Source organism: Phalacrocorax carbo, chromosome 11 (genome assembly GCF_963921805.1).
Source record: "Phalacrocorax carbo chromosome 11, bPhaCar2.1, whole genome shotgun sequence".
NCBI lineage: Eukaryota > Metazoa > Chordata > Aves > Suliformes > Phalacrocoracidae > Phalacrocorax > Phalacrocorax carbo.
Window position 1 is genome coordinate 3,948,773 of NC_087523.1, and position 27,880 is coordinate 3,976,652.

General features: G+C 38.8%; 1 protein-coding gene across 2 annotated transcripts in view; it reads left to right on the forward strand.

Moving 5' to 3' along the window:
• Nucleotides 1–27,880, forward strand: part of DACH2 (dachshund family transcription factor 2) — a 311,180-nt gene that overhangs the window by 202,375 nt on the left and 80,925 nt on the right. For both annotated transcript variants that reach the window (XM_064462886.1, XM_064462884.1), the window contains exon 3: nucleotides 8,237–8,368. In XM_064462886.1, the coding sequence (XP_064318956.1) occupies nucleotides 8,237–8,368 (132 nt within the window). The remainder of the gene's footprint in view (nucleotides 1–8,236; nucleotides 8,369–27,880) is intronic.

Below are 27,880 nucleotides of genomic sequence, written 5' to 3' on the forward strand. Positions count from 1 at the left end.
TGAAGTTACGAAGCATTCCTGCTCTGCAGGCTGTGAGGCCGGTGTCAAAGGTCTATTTTCCTTTTGGGGCTGATGAAAAACACCTTTTATTCTTTCCTGTGGCCTCTGAATATTTAGTACTTGGGAGCTAACATTTTTTCCCCTATAAGTGGAATTTATTTTATATGTTGCTCTCAGGGAGGTAATTTAGCATGGTTTTGGTTTAGTTTTTGATTTTTTTTCAAATTCTTATCTCAAAGAATTGTAACTTTTAGTATACAACAGCATTATGAAAGTATAAGCGGATAGTTTTAGCATTTGGATGATTATGAACTTGTTTAAAGCTTAACTTAAAGCAAGTTTAATTTGTCTTATCCTTACTGAAATCTGAGTCCCAATGCATAAATTTGTCACTCTTTGGATGTATGAAAACACTTTTAAAGTATAGCACATAGTGTAAGAGCTCTCACTTTATGTTGAAAAATTTCAATGGCATGACTGAAATTGCATCAGGTATGCACAGAACAACATACAAATTGTTGGTATAAAGTGATTGTGATCTTTTCAACAATAATTCGATGGCTGGTGTCTGTCTTGTGTATTCTTCCATCTTCTGAAACCTGTAGATCAAAACTGGGGTGGTCAATCAAATACACAGGAGAAGGTAAAGGTCACAGTATTGCAGCATACTAAAAGTATTATGCATTACAGTCTTGACAAATCATTCTCATGGCATAGATTGTAAAAAAGAGGAGAAAATGTCACAAAATTAATCAATTCTCATGAGACACGCTGTAAGAAGGAAGGGGAAAAAAATTAATGTAACTCTCTCAGTGCTCTTTGTAGTTCTTTGGTCATCATAACTTCATGCAGATCAAGGATATGAAATGCCTCAGGTACAGAGACTTGATGGAAGATGTTAATGTTAAAAATATTTCCAGTCTTTCAGGTGGGTATCACGGAGGATAAGATTAGGCTATTCAAAACACAGAGGTTATAATTGGGGTGAGAAGCCTAAAGAATAGAGGCAGACATGGGATGAAAGCATCTGGAAAGCAAACTCTCGCCATATTTTAAAGTGACCACCCAAATGCCTAGGTGTTGGGACTTTTGCTACTGTCTAAATATGTGTGAAATTAGGCAATGAGAACCTGTTACTTCTGTGAACTATTCCATGGAGTAGCAGGGATGTTTTAGTGTGTGAAGGTTTTAATCTCGTTTATGCTTATGTGAACTTCTGCATGAAATTATATTTTAGAATTAAAATCAGGTGAGCAAGCACCTCATTAAACAAAAATCACTAGGACTGCAAAATCAAGCCGTCAGAAATTCAGAAACATTTGTGCAACCGTGATTCTGATCCCTTGAGCTTTTGGCAAAGTCTTTCAGTTACGTTCTCACATACTGTTTTCTCCCCCAGCCTAACTGCTTGGCTGATGATAGAGCATCGATTGACCTTTGGGGGAAGCAAGGTTGTACGATGAAGAGACCTTTCTGTAGGTCTGTCCCTGTCTGTTCACTCCAGAAGTGGCAGCTACGTAGGGAATATTCAGGGGCTGCGCAAAGGCAAAGAATGAGGTCTCTCAAGTAAAGGCTGCGTGACGATTCACTGCAGACACAAGCTGACTGGAGCTTCTCTCTGGAAGACTAATTTCTCACAATTCCTGACAAATATGCATAATATTTGTTTGGGTTTTTTTTCCCCCTCCCTCAAGGTTCTTTTGTCACAGTATAGTTTCTTGGCATTTTAAAGTGGTGATGTTTAAAAGTTAGGCCACTCAAAAATTTTCACTATTGTCTGAAATGTTTTGCTGAGGAAGATCTTCAGTAGTCTATGAAGTTTAATTAACTGAAGGTGTTTAGAGAATTAGTCTTTATTTTCTCTTTCACTTTGAACATGTAGCAGATCAAATCCTGTATAAATACTTCAAAATTTTCTACCCTAAAAATCAATTTTTGCTGTTTGGGGTGCTTTCCTGTTGCAAAATGGGAGAGAACATATTTTTAAAATATGGTTGTAATATCAGAACGACTGGCTGCAGGTATCAGAACAGATGAAAATCAGAACAGATGAAAAACTCAACTGTTGTAATACGTTTCTTAGCTATTGACTACATTTCAGCTTGGCAATGTCAAATGGGCGTAGCGTGGATTTCAGCCTGGGCTCCAAAGTGTCCTCCCAGGGCCTGGGGTGAATACTCACGCAGCTTAGCCCATGATAAAGCTTTGTGCTACGGCGCTTACGCTGAAATCCCATCCTCTGCCTGCAGCGGCCGATTACTCACTAAGTTCTTTCCTTACAGTCTCTCAAATGTTTCACGTTGATGGATTATTATGACCTATCCGAAATGGTAGCCAGGATATCTTTGAACGGCTGTTGAAAACAGAACATGCGCTAGAGCTAAAACTTTCCTACAGTTTCTAGTTGAGTCAGTTTAAAGAAACGGGGAAAAAATCTGCAATAAGACGACTTGCGTGCCTGGACCTGTCTCCAAGCTGCTCTAACACTTGGTCCGTTTTAGTGTTCGTATTTAAGAATTTGGTTTCACTGTCCTTCGTGGTTTTAGCTGGGTTTTACTTACCTGTTTATCACTAAACAAGGATGATTCATTTCAGCTACAGCGATGCCTCCACTTTCTAATGTGAATGTTTAAATTAATTAGTAAATTCTTGCAGGCATTCTGAAAATGTGAAGTTAAATATCTTTATTTTTATTAATTTCCTTGTTGAAGAAAATGGGAAAGAAAGCATATCCTTTTCAGTCTTCCAAGGCCTGATTTATTGGATGTTTCAGGATTGTTTTCACTGTTTGCAATATGGTATCTCATATTAACATTTCATACTACCAGATGTTTCATTATTCCTGTTTTAGCACATCATACTTGACCCATAGCAGCTTTGAATGCAAATAACAAACAAGCCGATGCACAATGCTTGACTGTTAGACTGAAATAATATGGCAAGGCTAAGCTGGTTTTCATTTTTCCTTTTGAATATTATTAATTGCAATGTGTTGACTGTTAATTTAATTAAATGTTTTGTTTTAATATAAGACCATTCTTCAGTTCACTGACTCACCATTTCATTTAATTAATTACAGACCTCAAGATTTGATTACTCATAGTTCTCCTTTAGTTAATTTACTTGTTCACAGTTTTGACAGAAAAGCTTTCAAACTAATATGAAGGAGGGGCACAGTCTAACTAATTAGGGAACTGAAAAAAATAGCGGCAGCTAGGGTACGAGATTAGCAGATACTCAGGGTCACCTTAAAATGCTCAGAGTCCTTGTGTTCACCATCAAAATCCAATTTTCAGTGACTGGACATCAGTTAAACATGGGGGATTCACCTGCATGCGAGACACCCATGGTACCTCAGTGCGGGAATGCAGTAGAGTTTTGGTTTCTCATGTCAGTAAATTGTAGTGTTGGCTGGGGGCAAGAGACACTGTCCCCTGTCGCCCGGTGCTCAGGGGCTTGGGAGGGTTCAGCGCTGCCCTGTAATGGGATGCTGCCCCTGAGGGGGATACGCTACAAACGACCTTGGAGTTGTGATCTTTGGGCCATGCAGTAAAAATGCTTTTTTTGTTGTTGAAATACTTCCCGAGACTTGACAGAGGAATCATCTTCAGTAGTCTTTCTGCGTAGGGGATATTGGAGTAAACAATTTACCACTAACTTCAATAGGATGCAGAGAAGGGATGGAGAAACCTCGCTGGTCTTCACACCCTCTCCAGTACCGCGGGTACCCTGGCTGTAGGAGCAGAGGACGTGATCAGCGGGTCCAGCCCTCGCAGAAGCAGCCAAGCCTCACAGTGCACTTGGGTCTGTTCCCTCTCCAGCACCCCACAGGCAGTGGGTCTGCCCCGGAGCAATGCAACGTGCCGTGTTGAGTAAGCTGAGTGCGGTGCTAATTTGGATCAAAAACCTTAATTTGGAAAGTGTTTGGCCCTTGGGTATATTTTAACTGTGGTTCAGAACACAATTGCAGAATTTTGCTTCAGTGCAGCCTGAGCACAAAGCGTGCCGGTTTGTGTGTCCTTGAATGGTTATTTCAGGGCTAAATTCGTGTGCTGTACGGCAGAGTGATGCAGACTTGTCAAAGGGAGAGTACGCAGTGTCCTGACAAAACTGAAGTTATGGAATGAAGATTACTAATGGCAGTCGGTTGTTTTGCCATATGCACGATGCAGGTGTACCTGAGCGCACACCGTCACAATCTGTTATGCAGTTGTAATCAAGATTCATGTATAGAGAGCTGACCCAGGACGTGGCTCCGAGATGTCTGCATTAGCGCTGACGTGCGTGTCTCAGAGATCCCTACTACTCTTCGAGGAGCTGCTGTCTTTCAGCCAAGGCAGCTGGTGGGTGGTGGTGGGCTGCTGGGAGCAGGACTAGCTCCACCGGCCACGTGGCTCCTAGCAGTTTTGAAAACAAATCATTGCAATTGCAATGAGGCTCATGCTTTTTTGGTGGTGGTGTGAGCGCTGTAACGGTTGTACGTGTTTGATAATAAGGGGTATGTAGTTTATTTCCTGGGTGTTTAGTGATTAATCACAGCTGGCAGAAGATAACTGAAGGAAGGGAAATTTCAAGTGTAAATGGAGAGAAGAAAGCGGAAGCTTTGAAGTATGTAATGCAGCATGTCGCTTTTCCTTGTGATCCTTTTTTTTCTTTTAAGGTGAAAGTAGAGGGATAGATGTATACGTTACGGCAGTTTTCAAGTAAATTTTTCAAAGTGAAGTATTCTACGTGAGATTCTGCTGCTGATAATGATTCATCGGAGAGGATGGAAATGATTCTTCAGTTCTTTGTAGATCTTTAGATAAGTCAGTTGAAGAATAGCCCTCTTTGCCACAGCTAGCCGGAGCTGAGTCAATTATAGACAGGAGTTTTATTAATAGTTAAATAGTGGCTTCAAGTAACGTTAGCCGCGGCAGTAGTCTTAATTGAAGATTATGCCAATGGGTGATTTGCTGTACGTTTTCTTCCATCATTTCAATCAGTAGCACACCCTTACTGCTGAAACCATTTGCTTTAACCACACATTTATTAGCTTTCAGAAATGCTGAAGAATTAGCACGCTGTTTTTTAAGTGCCTCATACAGTCAGATTCTGGGGCTTTTACTGCTGTCACAGTTCAAGTAAGAAATTGTATAGACTGTGGAATAAGTGAATGAGAGTATAAAGACTTTGCTGATACTGAGCTTAGAGATAGTATTGGCTATGTGCGCTTCAAGTTCACGCCTGGCTGCTTAGGATCTTCAGGCTGTAGTGCTTTCTGCGTTAGGACTGTGCTTTACTCTTTAAACTTTTAATGCTGAAGTAGAGTGACTTTGGTGTGGCAGATGGCACCGCATAGATTTCCGATACATCACTGTTTTTTGGCTCTTGTCCTTATGGCAGCTGTGTCTGGTTAGGGAGCTCAAAAATGCCTGACAATAATTACCTTTAATTTCTGCAGGCGGCATCGTGGTGATTTTGGGACTGTGTTTATTCTTTTCTGTTTGTTCCTCAGTACCCTTTCTGCCTTCATTATGTCTCTGATACAACTGTGCAGTAGAAGTTTGTGGGTTTGTGGTTTTGGTTGGTCCGTCTTTTATATACACTGCCCTGGATAATGCTTTGTTTTGTTTTTAAACTGAATGTTTTAGTAAAGGTCTGAATTGACTTTCCATTCCCTGTTTATCTCCTTATGAATAGTTTCTTTACATTTTTGAATATTTAAAGTTTTATGACTTATAGTATCAAGAACCTCTATGAACACTGAGCCAGATGAAAAATATTTACTGGGATATTGGTTCATCTATACGTATTTAGGTACATAAAAATGATAAAAAGTTATGATAAAAAACTCCATGTTCGGACTCCGTATTATTTGTGAGCTTTAAAATAAATTTGAATTCTTTGCAAATTGATTAGAAGTATAAAGTGAAAGGAGGCTGTGAGTGGGTACAAGTTCTGAAAATGCTTTACTGATGGCTGTACCTCAAAACTTGGAATTGGTTGGGATAAGGAGGAAGGGTGCAGGTATGCAGGCAAATCACACAGGTGCCTGGAAATCTTGAAAACAGTAAATTCCTCAGAAGACTTGTGCTGCTGCTGTTTTTTTGAACTTCCTGAAAATGATCTGAAATTCACTTAAAGAGCAATCCCACTTCCTTTCCCTAGGAAAAAAGTGGAGAAGTTTATAGACTATTTCATCTTCTCCAGAAAGCATGTGAACAGTTTTATCTTTGAAGATGTATTCTTTAATGGATTAAGTGTAAGTGATGTCAGCCAGAGGATTTGTCAAAACAGGAGCTTAAACATCAGGATTTTATATCTGCTTGATAAAAAAACCTGTAGCATTTGCAGAACTTTAAAGGGTATTAGAAAAAAAAATATTTTTAAATAAAAAGCGAGTACCGTTACAGTATAATGATCTTCTGTATGAAGTGAGGACTATGTTAAGTGACCTGAAAGTCAAGATTGCTCATGATGTTTTCTGGATTTATTTTTATATGTTTCTATTTAGTATATATTAATAATGAAATCAATACAGCTTGTGAGGTATCGGTGACAAAACAGTAAAAGAAGTGTCTAATTAGTGTAGGTAATACTTGTTGGGAATATAGGCATGTGTAACTGCAGTTCGGTTTTGTGAATGTGGGGAGGCTCTTGGGCAGGATGGAAGGAGGAAGACAGAGGGCCTGGAGAGAAAAGGGCTTGCGTAACTCCCATCTCGTAACCTGGCGTCTCCAACTTCCTGATATTCATCCGGAGTATCTCTGCTGAAGTTAACCGAATTGCTGTACCCACGTGTGGTAGTACATGTCCCTCCTCCATGCAGCTGGAGTCTGTTGCTTGCTTAAGTCATATTAAAATAATGAGAACTTCTGTGAAGCCTATTATAGGAGCAGCAGAGCTAATCGAAACGTCACATTCATAGCAGCTTTTAAAAGCAAGTATTTTAATTTATGGATGTGTGGCAATATAGGATGTGAAAATCGTTACTTCACTTTAATCAGTATCTAATCTCTCAGTAAAGCAGTACTTTGCAGAAGCAGATTATTTAATTCTGTTTTGATGTGTGATATCTTTGTGGGTTGATACAACATGCATCATCGACAAAAAACCATGGTTTTTTTGATAAATGGAATTCAGTGGTTTTGTGGAACTATTGCACAGTCAGTTACAAGATAGCTGATACAAAGCATTTCACTTGCTTTTTAGCAAATGACAAAAGCAAGTCATACTGTTTTCTGAGGCAGACAGTAAACCCATTTAATCCATGACTGAGTGAATAAACAATTACACCTGTAGAGGTCTTTTTGGTTGCATGCCCTTATCCCCTGTATTTTCCTGCAAGATAGATGAACTTCAGATAATATACTTTCAGTCACATCTTGCCCAGAGTAGAAGTAATTTGATACTGCCTGGAAGAAAATCTGATCTCTCACTTACTGACCAAGTCAAAATGGTAAAACTTTAACAGTTTACTCTTATGAAAAAAAGATATCGGGAAACTAAATAATAATTAGAAAGAATGGTAGTGATGGAAACCTGTAGCCTGACACTACTGTGCTTCTTCTCTTTTACTATTAGAAATTAATTGGGTTTTCGTCACTTGAAAATCTTCTACCGCTAAACCCCCTTAATTCTGTAAGTTTGTGCTGGTCTTAATGGTCTCTTAAAGGTGGGATCGAGTTTGTAATTACCCATATTGTCCTTTCCTAATGTTTCCAATATAATATTTTCCAGTAGCAGTAATGTTAATCCAAACCAACAGACTTCATAAAAAGACAAAATAATATTTGGATATATAATAAAATAGTACAGCACTGATTGTTCCGTGTTAATTGGCTTTGAGCTGTTGAAATTAAGGAATACTGTATCTTACTAGTGTACTTGGATTTGTAGCAGCTAAGTAACTCAAGCAGAAAGTGATCAAAGTGTCAAAAGGATCAAAGTGTCAGGAAATTATGTTCAAAAAGTATAATGAAAAGGGATACCATTAAATAAATATTTCTTTAGGCTATACATGTAAAAAGAAAAAGGAAAAGTAACACGAAAGAATGAAAAAAAAATATCCTTAGAATGGTGTACTGAAATAACTTGACTTCAAAATAAAGATAGTGTTCAAAACAACATTACAAAACTGGACTAAGAATTTATGTGACTTGTTCTCACTGAAATGAACTGTTCTGTTCTTCATATTTGTCAGTGCTGCATTGTTTGGTATGTTATTGGATTTTATTTATTTATATTTTTCCAGGTCTGACAGCAGCTGCCATGGCAGAGGCTATGAAGTTACAGAAAATGAAACTTATGGCAATGAACAGCCTTCATGGAAGTGGAAGTCAAAATGGAACAGAATCAGAAAATGAAGAGCTCAATTCAAATGCAGGTAAGTTAACACTGTGCATGTGAGCTGTAGGGGAGCTCTTAACAGCTGTTCTCGTGCATGGGAAACAAAATGAAAAATCTACCTCAAATTCTTGTGCTCTTTTGTTTTGTAAGCTTTGCTCTGCCAGTGTCAAATCAAAATTACTTCACCCATTCCTCCAGTATCCCTCCGGTTTTCCTCGTAACAGCCATCTTCATTAATTTTTTGAAAAGTATTGGTGAAGGATTATTTCCATTATGTTAGAATACAGACAGCATATATTGTACATATATTTGTAGTAACAAAAGACTTCTCTATTGGCAATAATACAGTGAGTCTAGAGTTTTCCTGTAAATGATGGAAAGTTTCCAAAACGTCAGCTTGTTGAAACTCATGAGTTCCACAGTTCACTGGAGAAAGGTAGAGTAGGGAATGCTAAATCACCAGCTTTCTGGCTTTTCTGCAGTTTATTCTTTCCTTGAATGGATACTTGCGAACCACAGCTATGAAGGAGAGTCAGGATAAATGCTTGTTATGGCCCACCTGGCTGGAGTAACCTTGGGTAGGAGGTACTGACACTGACCACGTGTTCGGGCTATACTGCTGTAAATATTAGTATAAACTTTCAACTAAGCTCCGTGAGCCCCAGCTCCACAAGGACAGGGTTCAAAGTTTAAGTCAGAAATGGGTCCCTTGAAGAGGATATCGACTTTGTTTTTTCTAATATTCTTTTCAGGAGAATAAAAGAGATTTTATTTGGATAGTGTGGAGACCCAAAACTAAGATAGCTGTATTTTGTCTCAGAAAGCTGCTAGATACCTATTACAATAAGGGCAGGTTCACTTGGACTCACATTTTTTGCCACAAACAATCCTACAATACCCGCTTTCCATTTTGGAAACGTAGGCGCCCTTTGTTTTCATTATCAATTCAAGAACAGCGGCGTTGTCTGATCCCTCACTGCATTCACATCTCCCATCGGCGTTCACACGTCTCTGAAGTCACACATGCGTCTCTAAAGGCGAAGCCGCTCTTACAGTTTGCCTGCTTGGATGGTGTATAGTGTATATGCATTGTACCATCAAAATGGTAATTTATTAGACCAATAAAGCAGCAGCTGGGAGGTCTTAGACTCATTTTCTAAAGGAGTAACTTTGAATTCATGACAAATTGTGCACAAAGCAGTCTTTCCAAAAGTGGTATTGCCTTTTGCTAATTTTGTGTACTCATCTGTATTGAAGAAATCTGGCTTCTAATTCATGCATTAAACTCTTCCCCAGCTTTCTGTTTTGTAGGATATGTATTTCTTATTCACCTCCCAGACCCTAATCAATTAGTGCATATTGAATTCAGAAAAAAAGCACTGAAAAAGCAGATTTAGCTTGTGAAACTCTTACAGTCTGCATGTAGTTCAAAATGAATTAGAAATTTTCACTGAATGCGAAGAAATATGACTGAAGATAGAATTCCTAGAGAAAAGCGAGGAAGCTTCATACAGAAAAGATGTCGGGTTAGAATTAGGGCTTTTAAAAGCTGCTGTACAAAAGCTTGTTAATTCGAATGTTCATGGTTTCATGTGTTACCTGATATGGCAAAATTTGTGTACTTCCTATGGGGAAAACCTACAGTACGTTAATATTATTATTTTAGGTACCCCGTCTGCAGGTTTTATGGGGGACTGGCATACCAGCCTTTCGACAATACGTCAAGAGTATGCATATTAAATGAAAGTTCTCTGTGGTTTAGCAATTCAATGAGTTCTACAACTGACTCAGTACCAATTTAAATATTTGGAAAAGTTCCCACTGACTTTAGCTGAAGTTACAGTGGGGCCCAAGGATAAGGGTATGGTGTCAGTTATGTAAAGATCTTTTCGCAATTCTTTCTCCTTTTCGTCGCTTAATTCGGTAAAATTGCCAAGAGCAAATTCAGTGGGTTGAGTGGCAACGTTGCTTGCAGACAGAGAACTAAGTCCTTAACAAAAAGAACTACTACTAATCGTATTAAAAAATCACAACTTGTCCTCATTTTAGTATCTGCAATGCCAGTATTAGGATCATTTTTGTAATGCACGGCTTCTCTCTTTATTGGGGGATCATTCTGTAAAGGTTTACATTAAGCAGGTACAGCAGGATGTGTCAAAAAGGAAAACCAAAATGACAGGAATGGAAAACTTAACTATACATTTCACTGTACAAAATAACTGGAATTATCCAATCTTCAGTATAGAAAACTCACTGGAGACTGAGGTAGGGCATGAAGAGAGTGGGCATTTTGTTTAGAAGTTGACATACATTTTGCAACTTCAGTTCACTGTGGAGAGAACACCATGATAATTCTGTGTGTATGAAACCTTCACCAAATGTTTGTTTTGCTCTAGACTCTTACAGTTTAAACGACTATTAAAAACAAAATGGGGATGCGAAATGAGAAAGAAAATTGAATTTTGAAATTTTTTTTACTAAGAAGAGGTAAAAAGAAACAGCAAAGGAGTCAGAAGCCTCATAAGTGAGAAAAACATTTTATTTTAGGAGAGAGACCTACAGTTTCTTTGATTTGAGGTTGTGTTTAATAGCTTCTGTAATGGCTGCAACATGACTCTGCATCTAGATTTCAGCATGAATAACAACCTGTTCGTGTTTCATTTAGCTCCAAATGAGAAATTCTCTCTTTTATTGTTTTAGGAAATTAGTCTGTGTACTATTGCTCCTGGAACTTTATAATTAATCACTAAAGGTTATGGCTGTGGAGAGTTTGTGGGAAATAGATGTCTGAATGATTATAATTGTAGCTGTCAAATCAGAAATATAGTTTTACAGAGCAGAGGACCTTTTGCTTCCTTTGATTTTTTTCCCCGTTTTACTGTAACAAAGACTTGAAGGGTTGCAGTTTTACTTTAAAAAAATAAAAACAACTATAAAGCGTTTTGGCTTTTTACCTCAGTGTTACACATTGACTTCCTTTGACGAGCATCAGATACAACGCCACTAAATATTTCCCATTAGGATGTGTGCCTTCCTCCTCATTATTTAGTGTGATAGATGAGTGGAATAGTCTCTCTTGTTGTTGTTGTTTCTGAATTAAAAAAGTAATTGATCAGTATTAAGTCCTGAATCTTTAATGCCAGATTTTTGGGAAGTTTTTCATTATATACAGGCCATTAGTGTAGTAAAAAAGTGGTGAGGATGTCTTGTCCTATTCATTTCAATCCCCATCTGTATCTGTTGGAGTATGGCTTTGGACTCGCTGCTTTAGTAATGCCTGGAACGTCACTTCTGTAGTTTCTTTGTGTGTGTGCACCTATGGTGACGGAAATGTTTCAATAATTGCTGTATGTGAAGCCAGAATTGGTGCTGTCAATTTAAAATCTGAGCTCTAACTCTCAGGATTACTGACTATAATTTCTCAGGTCCTGTATTGTCCTCTAGGAAATTTGGGTGTGGAACTGAATCTTACAAGTGTGTCTAAGGAACTGGTGGGGAGTAAATGTGCCACTTCTTTTCCTGCTTCTAGTCCAGCTAGAATGCTTTACCCATCAGGTCCCACCTACCTCCTTTTTGTGATATTACAATAATCTCATCAATGGTGGTGTTTAGTACTGGAGTATTCTAAATAACTTATTTAAAAAAACGCTGCAAGAGACAATACCGAAACTGGGGGGGTGGAAGAATATACCCCAAAAAAACCTGCATGTATTTTTCAATTCAAGGAATGCATTAGTTCACAGTGCTGTGAAGAATGTTGTTACACATTTGAACATTAATGTCCTCCTTCCACTCCCTCTGCAGAAGAGAAAGATTTTTTTGCACCTTCCTACTCATCATATGAAGTGTTGAAGCAAACTTCTCTGGCAGTTGAAAATCTCATATTTAATCTAGCACTATGGGTTCTCTGGCCCCACAGTCCAGTCGATCTGTGCTAGCTGTTACTTGTGGCTTAGTGTCTGTCTCCATCTTCTTGTAGGATCTGGGAAAGAAGGTTGAATTTAGAGAACTGCATAGCTGGGGACATAGGTGTTTGGGGGTGGGAGATACTACATCCCTCTGAAATCTCAAATTCCCAGTGACCATAAGTCTGTCATAATCGTGTTCCTCCTTTTTGGTTATTCCATGGGAGTCCTTGGAGATGAGATGGTTTGTAGATGGCACTCAGCGCACACATCTGGAGATTGCCCTGAGCCTGGAGGGTTGCCGTGGCTTGGGCAAGTCATGCTGTAAAGCATGACTGATAATATGTGCCAGGAGTGATGTGGCCTTTCACACTTCGGAAAATGAGTAAGATCAAGAGTTTGAAGCTGCCAGCTGAAGCCAGGTATGGTGGATGCCTGTGCGGATCTCTCAGAGCTCAGCCACGTAATCAATTTTGTTGTTCCAGAGAAAGAAGATAAACAAAATAAAACCTCTCTGGTTGCACAAAAGTGTTTATAAAGATCATCTGTTTCATCATCATGCAATACTAATATTAGGTGAAGTGTATTCTGGAAATTAGCATATAATTGCCTAGGGAAATTTGAAACTTATTTGAAATCAGAGCTTTTTTTTTAATAGCATGGCAGCAGGTAATTTGTAAAAGTTGTGATGGAACAGGAATGTGAAGGATAGACTACAAAATACAGTACTGGTGATATCGCCTGAACCTCCTTCAAGGATGCTGTGTTGCACAGCTGCATAAGCAAAGAAGGATCAGTGCATGGCAATCCGTGACAGTACCTGTTTGTACAAAACCTCAGTGCAAAGAATAAAGCAGTTATTTCCTTCTGTTGGCTTTTGGAGTTAGCATGCATGATTTAATAAATGTGTTTTGCTTTCCCAAGAGAGATATCAAACAGTACTAAGTGTTTCAGTGGTATTTCCTTAGGAAGTCAAAATGTTATTCTGTATGTAGAGTCTCGTTGCTTAATTTCCAGACAAGGAGCTAAGTTAGGCAGAAAAGAAAGGAAAAACACCCCAGCGTTTGGCATATGAGGATCAGAGAAAAAGCTCTTCATAGGGAAAAAAAAAAAAGTGTTATCTTTTTATCCTTTTTTCCCTTCAGTACCTGCCATGCAGTTTTCTCATAAATGCAAACATCCTTCACAATCTGTTTAAAAAACCACAAATACATCACTCGGAGGAATATTTAAGGAACCATCAGGAGGGAAAAAACTCATTGGTTTAATGGAATGCTGTCAAGGAAAATCAGCATCACAAACGACACAGGGGCAGAATTGATACTTTTGCACTGACATGTTAAAAGAAAATCCCATGCATTATTTAGAAAACCCAGAAATCTGTCAGCTGTATGATTGCCGAGTTAGCAGAAGCAGGAGGATGCTGCTCAAGTTGAAAAGAAACGCGTAGGCACAGATCCATATTGTAACCTTTCATGTTCTCCACCCACCATGAATACCCAGCTATTACACGGTCAGCATTTTTTTAGTTTTTCTCTTTTAAAATTTTCAAGTGCTTGAAAAGTCAAAAGAGGTAGGTCTTTTATTCTAAAAAGCAGGATGCCGAGGCTGTTATTTTATTGTAAGAGTAAAAATGACAAGACCAGAGAACAGATTTTTTTTAATCCTTGAGTGCTGTGCAGACTTCATGAAGTCATTTTTCCTGTTGTTAAAGCAAGTATTTTTGTGTTACATGAGCAGAGAGTTATTGTTTCAAAGATGGTAGTTTTATTTAAAGAACACAAAACATTCATGCCATTTTAAAAATATAACCAGTCAACACTACTATTAATATTTTTAGAATCAGTTGGAAAGCTAGCAAAGCATACATTTCATTTTCTTTAATTGTCCTTTTGCCAGGAGGAACATATACAGTCTTGAAATAAGAGGGAATTTAATATATTTTGTTTTCTGTGCCATCTCATCGGAAAACCAGGCTTGTTTGGCTCCAGCCCTCGCAGATAAATTAAAACTCTTCATCCTAAAAATTGAGATATCTGTGCTACTTCTTTAGGAATATACCTGTGTTGGTCTTGGGGAGTGTGAGGACGCTTGCTTTTCATGCTGGAAGTTGAGTGGCACGTAGTGGCTAAGGGGATCTCCCAGTTTGCCGAGTGGTGAGGTGAGCTGCTAGTCCACGGCCATCGACCACAAACGGGTTGCACATCGGGATAGGTAGGTCAGATAGGAAAGAGGATGATGTTTTTGATGTGTCTTTTTCCTCAAGCGTTCAGATGATGTTGTACTGTAAGCATGGTTCGTGGAATGACATATATTACCCAGCTGATGGGAGCAGGCCGCGAGATAGGCAGTGAATGGGTGGTGTCACGCAGAGACGCAGCTTAGGAGATCTCCTGGAGATCAGGAGTGACTTCAGAGCACTTCACGGCTCCTGTTCAGCGCATCAGTCTGGGATGCATTTCTCTGTGGGAGGTTGGACGCTGCGATAGGACTGTCATATTACATGTTGGGTCTGGAGAGCAGGTCTTATGAGGAGAGGTTGAGGGAACTAGCGTTGTTTATTCTGGAGAAGAGGAGGCCGAGGGGAGACCTTATCGCTCTTTACAACTACCTGAAAGGAGGTTGTAGTGGAGGGGGGTCGGCCTTTTCTCCCAAGTCACCAGTGACAGGACGAGAGGAAACGGCCTCAAGTTGCGCCAGGGGAGGTTTAGGTTGGAGATTAGGGGAAATGTCTTCACTGAAGGAGCGGTCAGGCCCTGGCACAGGCTGCCCCGAGAGGTGGGGGAGTCACCGTCCCTGGCGGGGTTGAAAAAACATGTAGACATGGCACTTGGGGGCATGGTTTAGGAGACATAGTGGTACTGGGTTGATGGTTGGACTTGATGATCCTAGAAGTGTTTTCCAGCCTTAATGAATCTATGGTTCTATGTTACAGTGTGCGCCTGAACAACAACAACAACAAAAAAACTTCTGAAGTCCCTGGAGAAGGCATTGGTTCTTCAGGGCTAACTCACAGCGCGCAGGCGAGGGAGCAGCGTGCTGAAATCTGATGTACAAATGAGCCTCCTCTAGGTAGTGAAGGCAGGACTGGCTGCAATGACAAGCTCTGCATAAGGGTGTTTATCCCAAGGCCATAATACTTGAAGAACATTCACGCAGTGGTGAAACGCAGTAGCTTTCAGGATGTGCTTCCATACATAGGTGTGGTGGAGGTGTGGTTTCTTGGAAGTTTCTTGAACCCACTTGCAAGTCATATCTAAGAAATTGTAAGCTTTCTTTTTCAGTGAAAACAGAGTGAAGAACTAAAACATTCACGTAACAGAGAGGCTTTAAAAAGCTTTACCCATTGCCGCTTGTTAGAAAATGTCTATGGTTGCTGAATGATGCAGAGTAATGAATTCCCTACTGATAATGTGAGGCCTGTGTTCCTGGAGCCAGCAACTGATATTCTGGAGGAAAAAGTTGATGTGCTGTTTCCTTTTCTATGATGCAGCACCTCAAACATTAGCCAGGAAGAGATAAGCTGTTTGTTTGGTTCGGCTGTACCTTTTTCGTACTCTGCTGTATTCTCTTCTGTTTCTTACTAATGGTGATGGCTTTCATGGGCCCTCTCAATTATCCGGAGAACCCTGCCTCCGTGTGCGAAGCTTGGAAACAAGATACACATATATCTATTTCTTTGGCGACGCGGGGGTTTTTTTGAGAGTGAATATCAGTGGATAGTTTACCCCACCACTGGGCAGGATTTAATTAAATTAAAAAGAATTTTAGGATGTTTTAGTGAAGCACCGTTCCAGTGGAGAACAACAGTGAATTTGTTTCTTATCTGCAAACTATTTTGAAGTCCCATTTTAGATAGAGTCTTAAGCAGTTGCATATTGAATGCACGTGAGTACTTCCAACTGTCTTTTTAAAAAGTTTTAGTTTAAATATGAATGTAAATACTTTATAGTAAATGTATATGGTTCACACATAAATGTTGATTTCTCAGCTAGTATTTACGTATTTGGATTGACTGACACCCAGGTCTGAGAAAAATGAAGGAGCTCTGGCTGTAGTTTTAAGGCTAATAAAGGAATTATAGCTTCAGACAACTGCTGAAAATTAAATTCTTTATATTTTTTTCTGTAGGTCTGAGGCATCTTTTTCTTTGTGAGGAAAATTTTTGTTTCAGATTTTTGCTGCTTATCTTACCTATGGTGAAATTAATTGAGATTTATATAATGTCATAAGCTAATGTAAACTATTTTAAAGATCAAGCAAATTTAGGTATTATCTTCTATAGACTTCTTTTTAGAAGAGTTCTTACTAAATGTCTAAGCTCTGGTTTGTGTGAATGCTTTTTGAGTGGGTAATTCTCAAGGGTATATTTTAAATGGATTCATGACAATTAGATGCTGCTACATGTTTATGAATGGAGAATATATATACTTGTAAGTTTATATTTCAACAGTTAAGCATATCACGCAATCTGCTTCCTCAGTATATTTTGGCTGTTACCTTATTTGAAGTCAAAGAACTGCTGTTCCTTTTTCCCAGAGCATAAAGTACTTCATGAAAATAAAATTTTAAAAAAGACAGAATTCCTTACAATGATTTTTAACTTCTGCTGGAACAAATTTGATGTAGAAAAACCAAGATTCAGATCTGTTAAAAAAACCAAACCCTTCCTAACGCCAGATAAAGTACCTGTGGGTGCACACAGCATAATCATAAACAAACTCTCTAGATTCTTGCCATATCTACTATCGGAACTAAGTGCAGCAAAAGACAAACTAATGACAAAATTCAAATGGTATGGCTAAACTGCGTAGAATTGAGAGCTTTCACATGTCTGTCACCTCTCAGATCCTTTACAAATTTATAGTCTCAGAGTGCAGAGGTCTAAATCTTCAAAGCTTGAAAAACAGAGGTGCAGCATGAACTAATCTTCATTTTTTCCCCTATCTTCTTACAGCAGCACTAATGGAAATGTATTTTGTTTAATGACTCTGAAATCCTGTTTGTAATTAGATGTGGGAATTGGTCTTACTTTGTAACAGATGATACTGGAATAATAATATGAGAGATGCTACGCTGAGACCACTATCCTCCTAAATCTATATCATTTTTCATTTTATTGACAGGAAATGTGTTCCTGGAACAAAGAGATTGATTTTAAAGTGTAGAAAAAATAATGTCTAGTAAAAACTCAAATGAAAACATTTTAGCATTACTTGAAGTGTATCATAAGAGTACATTAACCTTTTAACTTTATTTTTAATTTTAGTAAACAATCATCTTATAATTGTTGCTTTGTCACTGATGTAATCTTTGAATTAATGCACGAAGATAGGGAACTTTAATTAATGACAGGGTGCATACAATTAAAATGCATATCATATTTCAGAAGGATTATTCAAAATAATCAATTTTGTCTGTTAAAACACTTTTACAGTCGTAAATGAAGTAATTAGGAGTGGGCACAGAACACGTGAGCGCAGGCTGAGCGCACACAGTCCCTTCAGAGTATTAGTCTTCTTCACTAGGTCTTGATGTCATAAATCATTTTGGCCACTGTAGAGCCAAGGCTACATTTTTTCCTTGGTTATATTTTTCACATTTGTTAGCAGCAGATATTTGTGGTCAGTATCAACCTGCCGAAGGAAAGCAGACAGCTCATTAAGACGCGGTCTCATGGTTCTCTGCAAGGCACAGGACCTGCTGTAGCATTGTAGGGAGTGATACTTACCAGAAATGTGCCAAATTGAAGAATTCTGGTATCAATTTTTATTAAGACCGAGACAGAGGAGATGCACTGCAATTCAAAAGGAAAAATCATTCCAGTTTAGCCATTCTAGTAGGCTTCTGCAACTGCTGAAGGACATGGTGTGAATAGTACTGTCCTGTGCTGTAGGAAGCAGAGCTGCTGTCTCTGCAGGCAGGCGTAGGGTAGAGAAGGCATCTGCAGGCATCTCTGCCTTTCTGGTCTTTATGCTTAGTGGGGAAGGGAAGGAAGAAGGCATGGTCCAGGTCTACCTTTCTGAAATGCATTTTGTATCTTATGTTAAATCATTGTTGGGTAAAAGCAGAAGTGATCAGATGAGCTCTGGAAATTAGGGATGCCAAAAATGCTAAGAAGTCCGCTTGTTTCATCTTGATTTGCAAATTTTCCATAGTGCAACCAAAGAACAAGCATAGCAAAGGACTATACGTCAAATATCACTTTCTTTTTTAGTGAGGTCCTTTTATATATTCTGTTTCAATAAAATCTTGTCTGCCTATCATTTTGCACAGATATTTGCTTAATCACTACAGTGTGTTAGCGTGCTTAACCAGTGTGTTTCAATTTCCCGCTTGAGTATGTAAGGATGTAAGGAATCCAGTACGTAAAGAATTCCAGTATGTTAGGAAAAGCAAGTATTAGTGATAGCTGCCTTTGTTAATACTAGTGAGTCAACTCCAATCTCACATGAATGATATTTTGACAACAGAAAGTACTTCAATGTTTTAATTAAATTTTGAAGTCTGGAACATTCTTGTTCTTGTTAAGGCATATATAAGTTAGGATGAAAACTGGCATATTACCTTTGATGCGGGCCACATGCTGAGAGTCCCCCAAAGGATGTCATTGATAGCGATACAGCTGCCAACAGCAGGAGTCTCATGAATTACAATTTTAATCAGATTTTTTTAAAAAGTCCCCTAACATACAGTTAATTTATGTCTGAGGTAAGAAGTGTTTGTGGTGCCATCATTTGGAATATTTTCCCGCTCAGAAGAGTAACATTAATCCAAAAAACCAATTTAATAATGTGGATTTTTAGTTAAGGTTTCACTACTAGATTTTTGCAGAGTGCCCTGAACTGACATTTTTGCATTCAATAGCAGTTCTACTTGCAACAGTTGGTGCTGTTTAGATGTCTAGCTGATCTGTGAATTTCATGAGACAGAAGTTACAGTGGTCTCAAGTAATTCTGTCTTTACTTGCACCCACGAAGAGGCATCCCCTAGTTCTGGAGTAGGGACTATCTGGGGAAACAGGACATACACCGATCAGAACCTTACTACTTTTTATAGAATACCTTGGCTGTCCTGGACAGTTATATTCAAGTTTTGTTTTCCTTTAGTAAAGTTCTGATCCATAAGAAAATCAGGGTTATGCATTTATTTCTGTGATTTTAAAAGTAAGCACCTGACAGTTTTGCATAATAGGTTATGCTTTCTGCTCCATATTCTGTTTAAAAAAAGCTGGAATCCAAATCTGTGAGTGACATTTTGGTAGAGTTTTAGCACGTACAGTCATTACCAAATTAAAAATAGATACAGGTGGGTAGTCTGTGTTTTTAGCTCCTTTTAAAAAAACCCAACCCCTAACTGTATACAAGAGCAGGAATTTATCAAATCTTTCTAGTCACAGTTTTGAAAGACCAGCAATGTTGTCTCAGACCAAGAGTAAATGTACCTTTACCACCAGAGTGTGTTATAAATCTTTAATTTCCACGGCTGCGACATCTCTTTCTCAAATGAAATTCTTATTCTTAATTTCTTAGAAGCTTAATTTAGATTAATAAGGTCACTAAAGAATATTAAAGCCTGGTCCATTTAGTCATGGAGGAAAAAATCTTGTTGGCATCATATAACTGAAGCTACTAATTTGTCCATCACCTAAAGGGAAAATGTGTGGATTTTTAGTACATGTTCCAAATGCTATCTTCATGTGTTTATTATCTTGGAAATATCACCAATATTACGTTACCTGTTAGGATGGCCAGTTTGTGTGTTGGTTTTTCCAGATACGTGTTTTGTCTTGGGAGGCACAGTAAGCATGCACCTCCTGGTTTTAGAATAGCAGTATCTTCTCAAATTGTGATGTTTTCTTCAAGAGGCGAGTAGGTAAGGCTTTACCTGGACCATTCCTGCAGCTGAAGAAGAGACCATCCTGTAGGATAATGATCCTCTGTTGTGGATAAACACTCTAGGCTGTACTCTGCAGTGTGGTATATGAAGTTGCAGCCTACGGATCTGGTTTGGGTAGCAGATGGAGTTCAGCATTGGCAGGGTGGGTCTGGACGGGCCGTTTCGCCCTGCAGTTTGGCACTGCCTCTCGATCTGGGCTCTGTACTGCAGTTTGCAGTGTTCAGGGTCATAGGAAAAGAGCACTTTCAGATTTGTTTTCTTGTCCACGCTTTCAGGGAAGCAAGAAGTCCACCAGCATCACGTCTGACTGGTGGTTGTCCAGCTTAATTTTGGACATTTTATAGGCTTACTAATCATGGCTTTTTTCCCTAATGTTTGACCTAAGTTGTCTTTGTTACAGTCTTCCCTTGCTGCTTCTTGTTCTGTATGCTGTGGATATGGAGAACAATTTATTCCCTTTTATTACTGAACATGTCTTTTATCTAGTGAAGACTATTAGTGAGCCTCCTATCTGTCTTCCCTTCCCTACATTAAACAAGCCTGCTCTTTTGAACGTGCCTCATACCAACGATTTTCTAGGTCCCTGGTCGGTTCTCACTGTGCTCCTCTGGCCCCTCTCCCGGTGATTCATATCCTGCTGCTTCCCAAACCCAACGCCGTGCTTCGGTCAAGGCCGTAACAGTGCTCAGTGCAGCAGTGTAGAACAAGATAAGGAGGAAGAATTTCTCCCAGTCGTACATGCAGCTATCTTGTATAAACGTGTGAAGCTCTCATTCTCCTGACATTTCCTGGAAGCAGGATACTGCTGACCTCTGTTCAACTGCACTCCACTATAGCTTCTAGAGCTTTGCTTTTTTGTTTGTTTGGGTGGGGGTTTTTTTGTTTGTTTGTTTGTTTTGGGGTTTTTTCTTTTTTTTTCTTCTTTTTTTCAATTCTGTATTGCTACACAGGCAGACAACGTTCTGAATTTGTGGGGATGGCTATTGCAGCCTTTCATCTGCCCTGGCCAAGTTTTCACAATATGTCTCTCTTAAATGTTCACAAAGGTGTAGATAAATTCTAAAAAAGATCCAGAGTTTTGGACAGATTGGTTAATTCTGCTGCGTGTGCTTATGATATAGACTCTAACTTGCTAACAACTGCCCTTGAACGTGAAGTATTCCATGCAGTTGAGTTTGGCCATTTCATAGTTCATTCTGTCTTTCAAAGTTGACTGGAGGTACATCCTGAAGGTAAAGTAAAATTGATAGTTGAAACTGAAAAATCAACATTTCCTGTTTACATCATGTGCATTTTTTAAGCTGTGCAGAGCCATCTGCAATTAATGGTCTTTGTTGTATATCTTCTGTATTTACAATATATTTGACAATAAAACCTTTTTTGACATTTAATCAGTAGCAGAGTTGTTTGCTCTCATTATATATTCATGAACTTTATCACCAAGACAAGACATAAATGTTGAGCTTGCCTTTAAGATCAGGCACATATTGATATTTAAAACCTAGAAAATTGGGAGTTGGGGGTGTCTGTTCTACATTTGTACAATATAAAAATGAGAATAGATTCTTCTTTTAAGAAAATGCTTACGCTACTGTAAGGATGGAGACAAGTGAAACTTCCAGCGTACCTCTGTAAGAGCTGTATATTCAGTTACTAATGTCATGGGACACGAGAGGCTGCATTTTCCCCTTTTCCTATAATGCATATAATATTAGTTCAAATGTAATTCATTTTTTCATATTTCAGATGGAAACTGGAAAGGTAGGAGGAAGAAGTGTCTTGCAGATTCCTGTGGTTCCTATGGGTCTGTTTTCTTCTAAGAATGTGATGCAAGTGGGATTTTGACATTTCATCCTTGAGGAATATTCCCCCTCATTTGCAGTACCTCTTGTATTTTTCTTGATTTTGACAAAGTAGTTATATTTTTGGAAGTTGAATCCAACCTTATTCCCTTCCTCTGTAAACTCCTAGCTCCAGGGATGGAAGTCCTTTAGAAAACACTAGAATAGTTGGCATGGGTAAGATTTTTAATTTCATTTTTCATAAATACCAAATGTATCTGGGAATTTACTGTAGGTTAAATAACATTTCTGTGTTAGTGAAGGATTGAACTTTGATAGAAAAATATTGTATAAACAGAAGGGCATTTGCATGAAACGTGTAGGTATCTTATATTTAGGAGGATAATGTCTAATGGATTTAAACTCTGCAATTCTGTCTGTAGAAGAAATATTTGCATTGTCCTACTGCTAGTGACTGATGCTCATTTTCTAACTAACAAACAGCTCTTCTTTCTTTGAAACTGCCTTGAATAATTACAGCCCAAACCCTGCCCCTGTACTACATAAATGGAAAATCCAAGTCATCAGATAGCACTGAATCTTCACTTCGAATTAAAAAAAAGTATTTTATTTATTAGATGCAGTTATGTCACTGAAATAAATGGTTGGTGCAGTTACACAACATCTCACCTTCAAAATTTAATCATCTACAAATGCCATTTATTTTTCATAAGCTCCTTCCCTTTTAATATGATTCATTAAATATCCTTCTTTTTTTCTGCTGTTTGTTCATCTATTTTGGATGTAGACTCCAGGCATTTATTTCCCCTCTGTCTTAATGTATGGTGTGGTAGATGTAAAAATATTTTAAAATAATGTTCATATTATTCTAATAATTTCAAATTTCAAAGTTTGAAATTGCAGATCTGTTCTGCTGTAACCTACTCTTACAGATTTGTTCTGGGATTTTCATTGAGGCTGATTCCTTTCATTTTCCAGGAAATGTGTATTTTCAGTATCCTCCAATCTACAACACACGTAATTTAGAAAATTTCCCTGTAGATAGGAGCAACTCCAGCATGCAGCAGAAGATTTTGCAACTGGTAAAAAGCCGTACGTTCCCACTCCCCAGCCAGGGAGGGGTACTGATGGGAAAAAGTTACTTAGCAGAAGGTGCGTGTTGCTTCACTCCTCTGTGGTTGGTTGTAGCTGTCGCACGGCTCTGAGTCACGGCAGTTTGGGAAGACGGGAATTGCCCTTCATCCTGCTGTTGAGCGTATCTTTTGCACAGTCATCAAGAGCTGAGGCTCTGTAGCTTTACATGGCTTTTTCTGAATCAGTGTGTGAATCGGGGAAGAGGGAACTTAGGACGATACTGATAGCCAGTAGACTGTGTTTGGAGATGGTGGTATTTTCTCTCCCCCATATGTTTGCAGTTGAATGTGGTCTGAATTCAGGCATTAAATGTGAAATTTGAAGAGCATGTGTGGCAGCACGTGAGGTAGGTGACAATAGCATGGTCTAGACAGCCAATTCGCTCACAGCTCCTCCATTTTTAGTTCTCTTAATTGTGTACATGCGATAACTTCTAATTCAATTAAGACTAGCAATATTCCACATTATCCTGTCTGTTAAAATCCACGTGGTATACTATAAAAAAGTCATTAGTTTGGTAATATCAATTTAACAAGTTTTAGCTCATTAACCTTGACACCAGCAGTGCTGGAGAGAGGAACCTTTTGATATTGTTGTTCCCAGCATATACCAGGGATCTCTGAAAATCTGTTGAAATCTGTGGCTATTATCCTCGACCATCAGTTACAGCTGTGTGTCAGCTCTTTTATGCAAACACCGTAGTAAGCCACAAAGTACATCCTTCCAAGTCAACTTTAGAGATTGGGCTAACGTTTATTCAGAAAAACATTTCTCCATTAGGAACCCTCTGTAGTTTTTAGCTGGTCCTTTAGCAGCGCTACCAGCTATTGCCAATGTTTCGTTTTTCAGACATATACCAGTCCAACCCCACTGTTAAAAAGCTTGCCTGAGGCACGGCAGATGAATAGTTGTGATAACATTTTAGTAAGCTAAGGTACTAGCTGCAGAAATACTTCAGTTCCTTCTTTTTGCTTTCCAGGTTCACTTCTGAGAAATCAGTTACCTTTGTAATTATTTCCATTTTATCTTTAGAAATCTTATCTCATACTGCTGTAGGTACCATTATAACATAGGAAAATGAGCAAACTTTTCAAAGTAGGGTACAAATAAATAAAGAAAAAACACTAGCAGTCAGAAAGCTGTTGTTTATTGTACACTTACTTTTATACTCAAATCGAATATCTCTGAGTTTTAGAAGTGTGAAGAAGTAGAGCAGAACTCCTGTTTAGCCTTGTATTACAGCTGTAACCGCAGAGGCATTTGGAAGACAGCAAGAAGGGATTCTATAAAAACACAATGTCGTTTCTCAGGAACAGCTTCACTTAATCCCTTGCAGTCATTGTGAGTCTGTCACATTGTATGATTTGGGGACGGGATTTTGATGTAAAGAGAATTAGCACCTACCTTTGAGGAAGGGCTGTGTGAAATGGAGAAAAAAGGAGAGGGACTTACACAAGTGTTTTAGTGGTGGAGTGGGAAACAGGGCAAGGCAAACACAGAAAACTGAATATTTCATTTTCAGCTCTTTGTCCTATTCATGCCAGGGTAAAATTTTCATGTGTTTATTTCTGTTTTATCACCCACCTTTCCTTTGTTTTTGGTCTTGCTCAGTCAGAAACTGCCTTTTACTACCTTTTAGGTTATGGAACTATTCTTGAAATTGCCCTCCTTTCAGTGTCCAGTAACCTCTTGACGTTACAGAACAGTTTTGATCCTTTTTCTCCCTTTACCTGTGCCTAAGGGGGTCGCTTCCCAGGTTTCGCACTCTCCATTGTGTTGCGGTTTCTGCCCTTTCTGCCCTTTTTGCTCCTGCCCGGCCAGAGCCCGTGGCCCTCAGCCAGCAGTTGTTCTTCACACGGCAGCTCGTGCCGTCGCTGTGGCTGAAGGAGAGGCACGCTGAGGTGTGATGAGATCAGGCAAGTCTTTGCAACGGTTTTCTCGAATGCAAAATAAAAGGCGAGTGCTGGACTGGGTGTTGTTGACCACAGCAGTGCTGACACACATCAGGAGCACCCACAGGGATGTGTATTTTGGCTTTGTTCGAGAGCGCTCAACCCTGTGTGATCCCAGGAGGCCGCCAACATGAGTGTTGAAGTGTGTACAGCTGTGGTGCAGGTGGGAGAAAGCCGGGCAGAGCTGGAGGGAGCCGCTGCCGCCTCTCCAGCCAGGACATGGGCACTTGTTACCAGTGGAAAGCCAAAGGTTCACTCTGTGTGACTGATTTACTGTGTGCACTGTACACGGTCGGTCGCAGGATTGAAGGTTAACTTGGAATACCTTGATAAAGGGTCAAGCCAGAAAATGGGCGGCAGATAATTTTGCTCGTTTACAATGTTAATGAGAAGACGGTTTCAGTAAAAGACCAGAGGTGTAATAGATGCAATTTTATTAGTCTGCAGTGTTCAAAAGATCGCTACTCTGAACTATATGTTAAAAACTTTAATTATGTAAAGGGACAGTTACCTCAGCCAAATTTTCAGCTTCAGTAAGACAAACCAAGGTAAATTTCAACCTAAGTATAAGCTCTTCATAATTTTCTCTCCTCCTGGCATGTTTGCCTCAGAGAGACTGAACTATTCTTAGTCTTCCGTAGAAGTCTAATCCAAAATGAAAAGGTACATTAGGCAAATCTGAATTGAAATATTGGTTGACCTCTAGGTAGCAGGGAAGAAGGCAGTGTTGAGATTGGGAAAGGTTTTGCATATGCAAAAAATAAGCAGGAGGCATTGTATTTTGCAAAAGTTCTGTGAGTCTGAAAAGGCATAATTTCAAGTATTTTCAGCTTTGAGAACACCACAAAGAACTGTCATCTACAATACAGAGCAACTAAGTTGAAAAGTCATGTTACAAAATAAATTTATGAAATTTTTAAGACTCTCAAATCTGTCTTCCAAGATTTACCAAAATCTCTTCCATGCAGAGAAGCTAGGCTTTGTCTTTTTCTAAGAAATGTTTTTCAAGTAATAAGTAAAATAATTTTTTTAAATAGCTGAAGACAATGTGGGGGCAGGAGAAACTGCAGTTCTATGAAGTCTTTTATCTAAGACCCAGTTCAGATAGAATCACCTGTATATGAAAGCAAAAAATTCACGTGTGGTGGGTGTTTAAGCAAACATGACTATAAACCAAAGCTGCCTCTGTAAATATTGGCTTTTTTCTAAACAGGATCTTATATTATTTGACATTTATGAAACGCTATGTTAGAATCTTATGTGAAACATACAGTGGTATTTCTTGTGGCAAATGTATTTTTTGTATGTTTATGTTAAACAATATATGTGCACATTGTTATATGTGTATGAACAAATCTCAATATATTTGAAAGAATATCTACAAATCAGACTGCAGATTTCTAATTTGGAGGTTTGTAGTCTGACCATGTTTACTTTGGATTTAAATACCTTTCAAAGTATTGAAGCTTGATCACTTGGCCTCACCTGAATAATGTAGCTTAGAAATAAGGCTCGTATCTGGGTACTGTCTTTGCATTATATTTATGACTAAAAATCTATCACTTCTAAGATATTTTGTGGAATAAGATGTGTATTGCAGACATTTCACTTAAGGTCTTTTGACCAGTACTTTTAAAAGCTAGCACAATTAAAAGAATGGAGGTCCAGCTGCAGAATGTGGGACTAGACTTTAAAAAAATCCATGTTTCAGAGGATCATGTTCTGGGGTGGTTGTTTGACCGATTACATGGATAAGAGGATAGTTACAGAATGAGACACCAAATATCGGTATCAGAGATGTCTGGAGTTGTGGAACCATCAGGGCTCTCTGTGGCGCTGAGGGAGGCAGAACCCTTCATCCTTTCGGTCAAAACTACAAAACCAGCACCGGGGCTATATAGCACTGCCAAGTGAAGAGCTGTGTTTTGAAACAACAGATACTGTGCCGTAGGTGTGCTGTTACAAAGCGCATTGCTCTTTCAAAATCCCAACACTGCGTATGACTCTCTTTGGTTTGGTTTTTTAAAAAAAAACAAAAACAAAAACAAAAACAAAAACTGAATACTGCCTAGAATCTCAGAAGTGAAAATCATATCTTCAAGCTTCCCAAACTAAAGAGCTTTGGGAAGAGTGTATTTGTCATTATGTTTAATTTGCACATACCTCACCAAAGAAAAGGCCAGGGGAGCTAGGCCGAGAACACAGCTGTACAGGCAGCTCAACTAATTGCCTCTCCATCCTCAACCTCATTTATCTTCATTTCTTCCCAATTATACCAAATTATCAATAGTCTCTGTTGCATCAGAGTCTTAATCCCCTTTATTCAGGCAGCATTAGATAGTGGCAGATGAATTCTTGGAGGGAGTCAGGGTAAACAGCCATGAAATGCCACCTCTGGCAGATGGCATTGCTCACAAGAAATGTGACAAAACATTTGGAATTTGTTACTAGGCATTGGTATGAGAAGGCAAGCTGTCAATATTTTTTTAAATGATAATCAAGGTGGTGCATACTTATACCACAAGCAGAAATGAATCCTGTCCAAAACCTCAAGCTTCGTTAAGTTCAGCTTGGCACTGTGCTGTTGTATTTTGTTGCTGAGGCCTCTCGCTTTTTCTTAGGAAATATTTTCGCTTTATCTGGTATGAATATCAACATTTTAATAATGTTTGTTCTGATGATAGTTGTTATATTTATGGTTTTCTATACCTCAGGAAGAAATATTAATTTGAAGATGTAGAGAATATCCTTTACACAGTAACAAATTTAGGATGTGTTTTCTTGAATAGTTTCTTTGGCACTGTTCGTCTTTTTTAGGGTTTTGATCCTCCTCCTTAGAGAGGCTAATGCAAAGCTC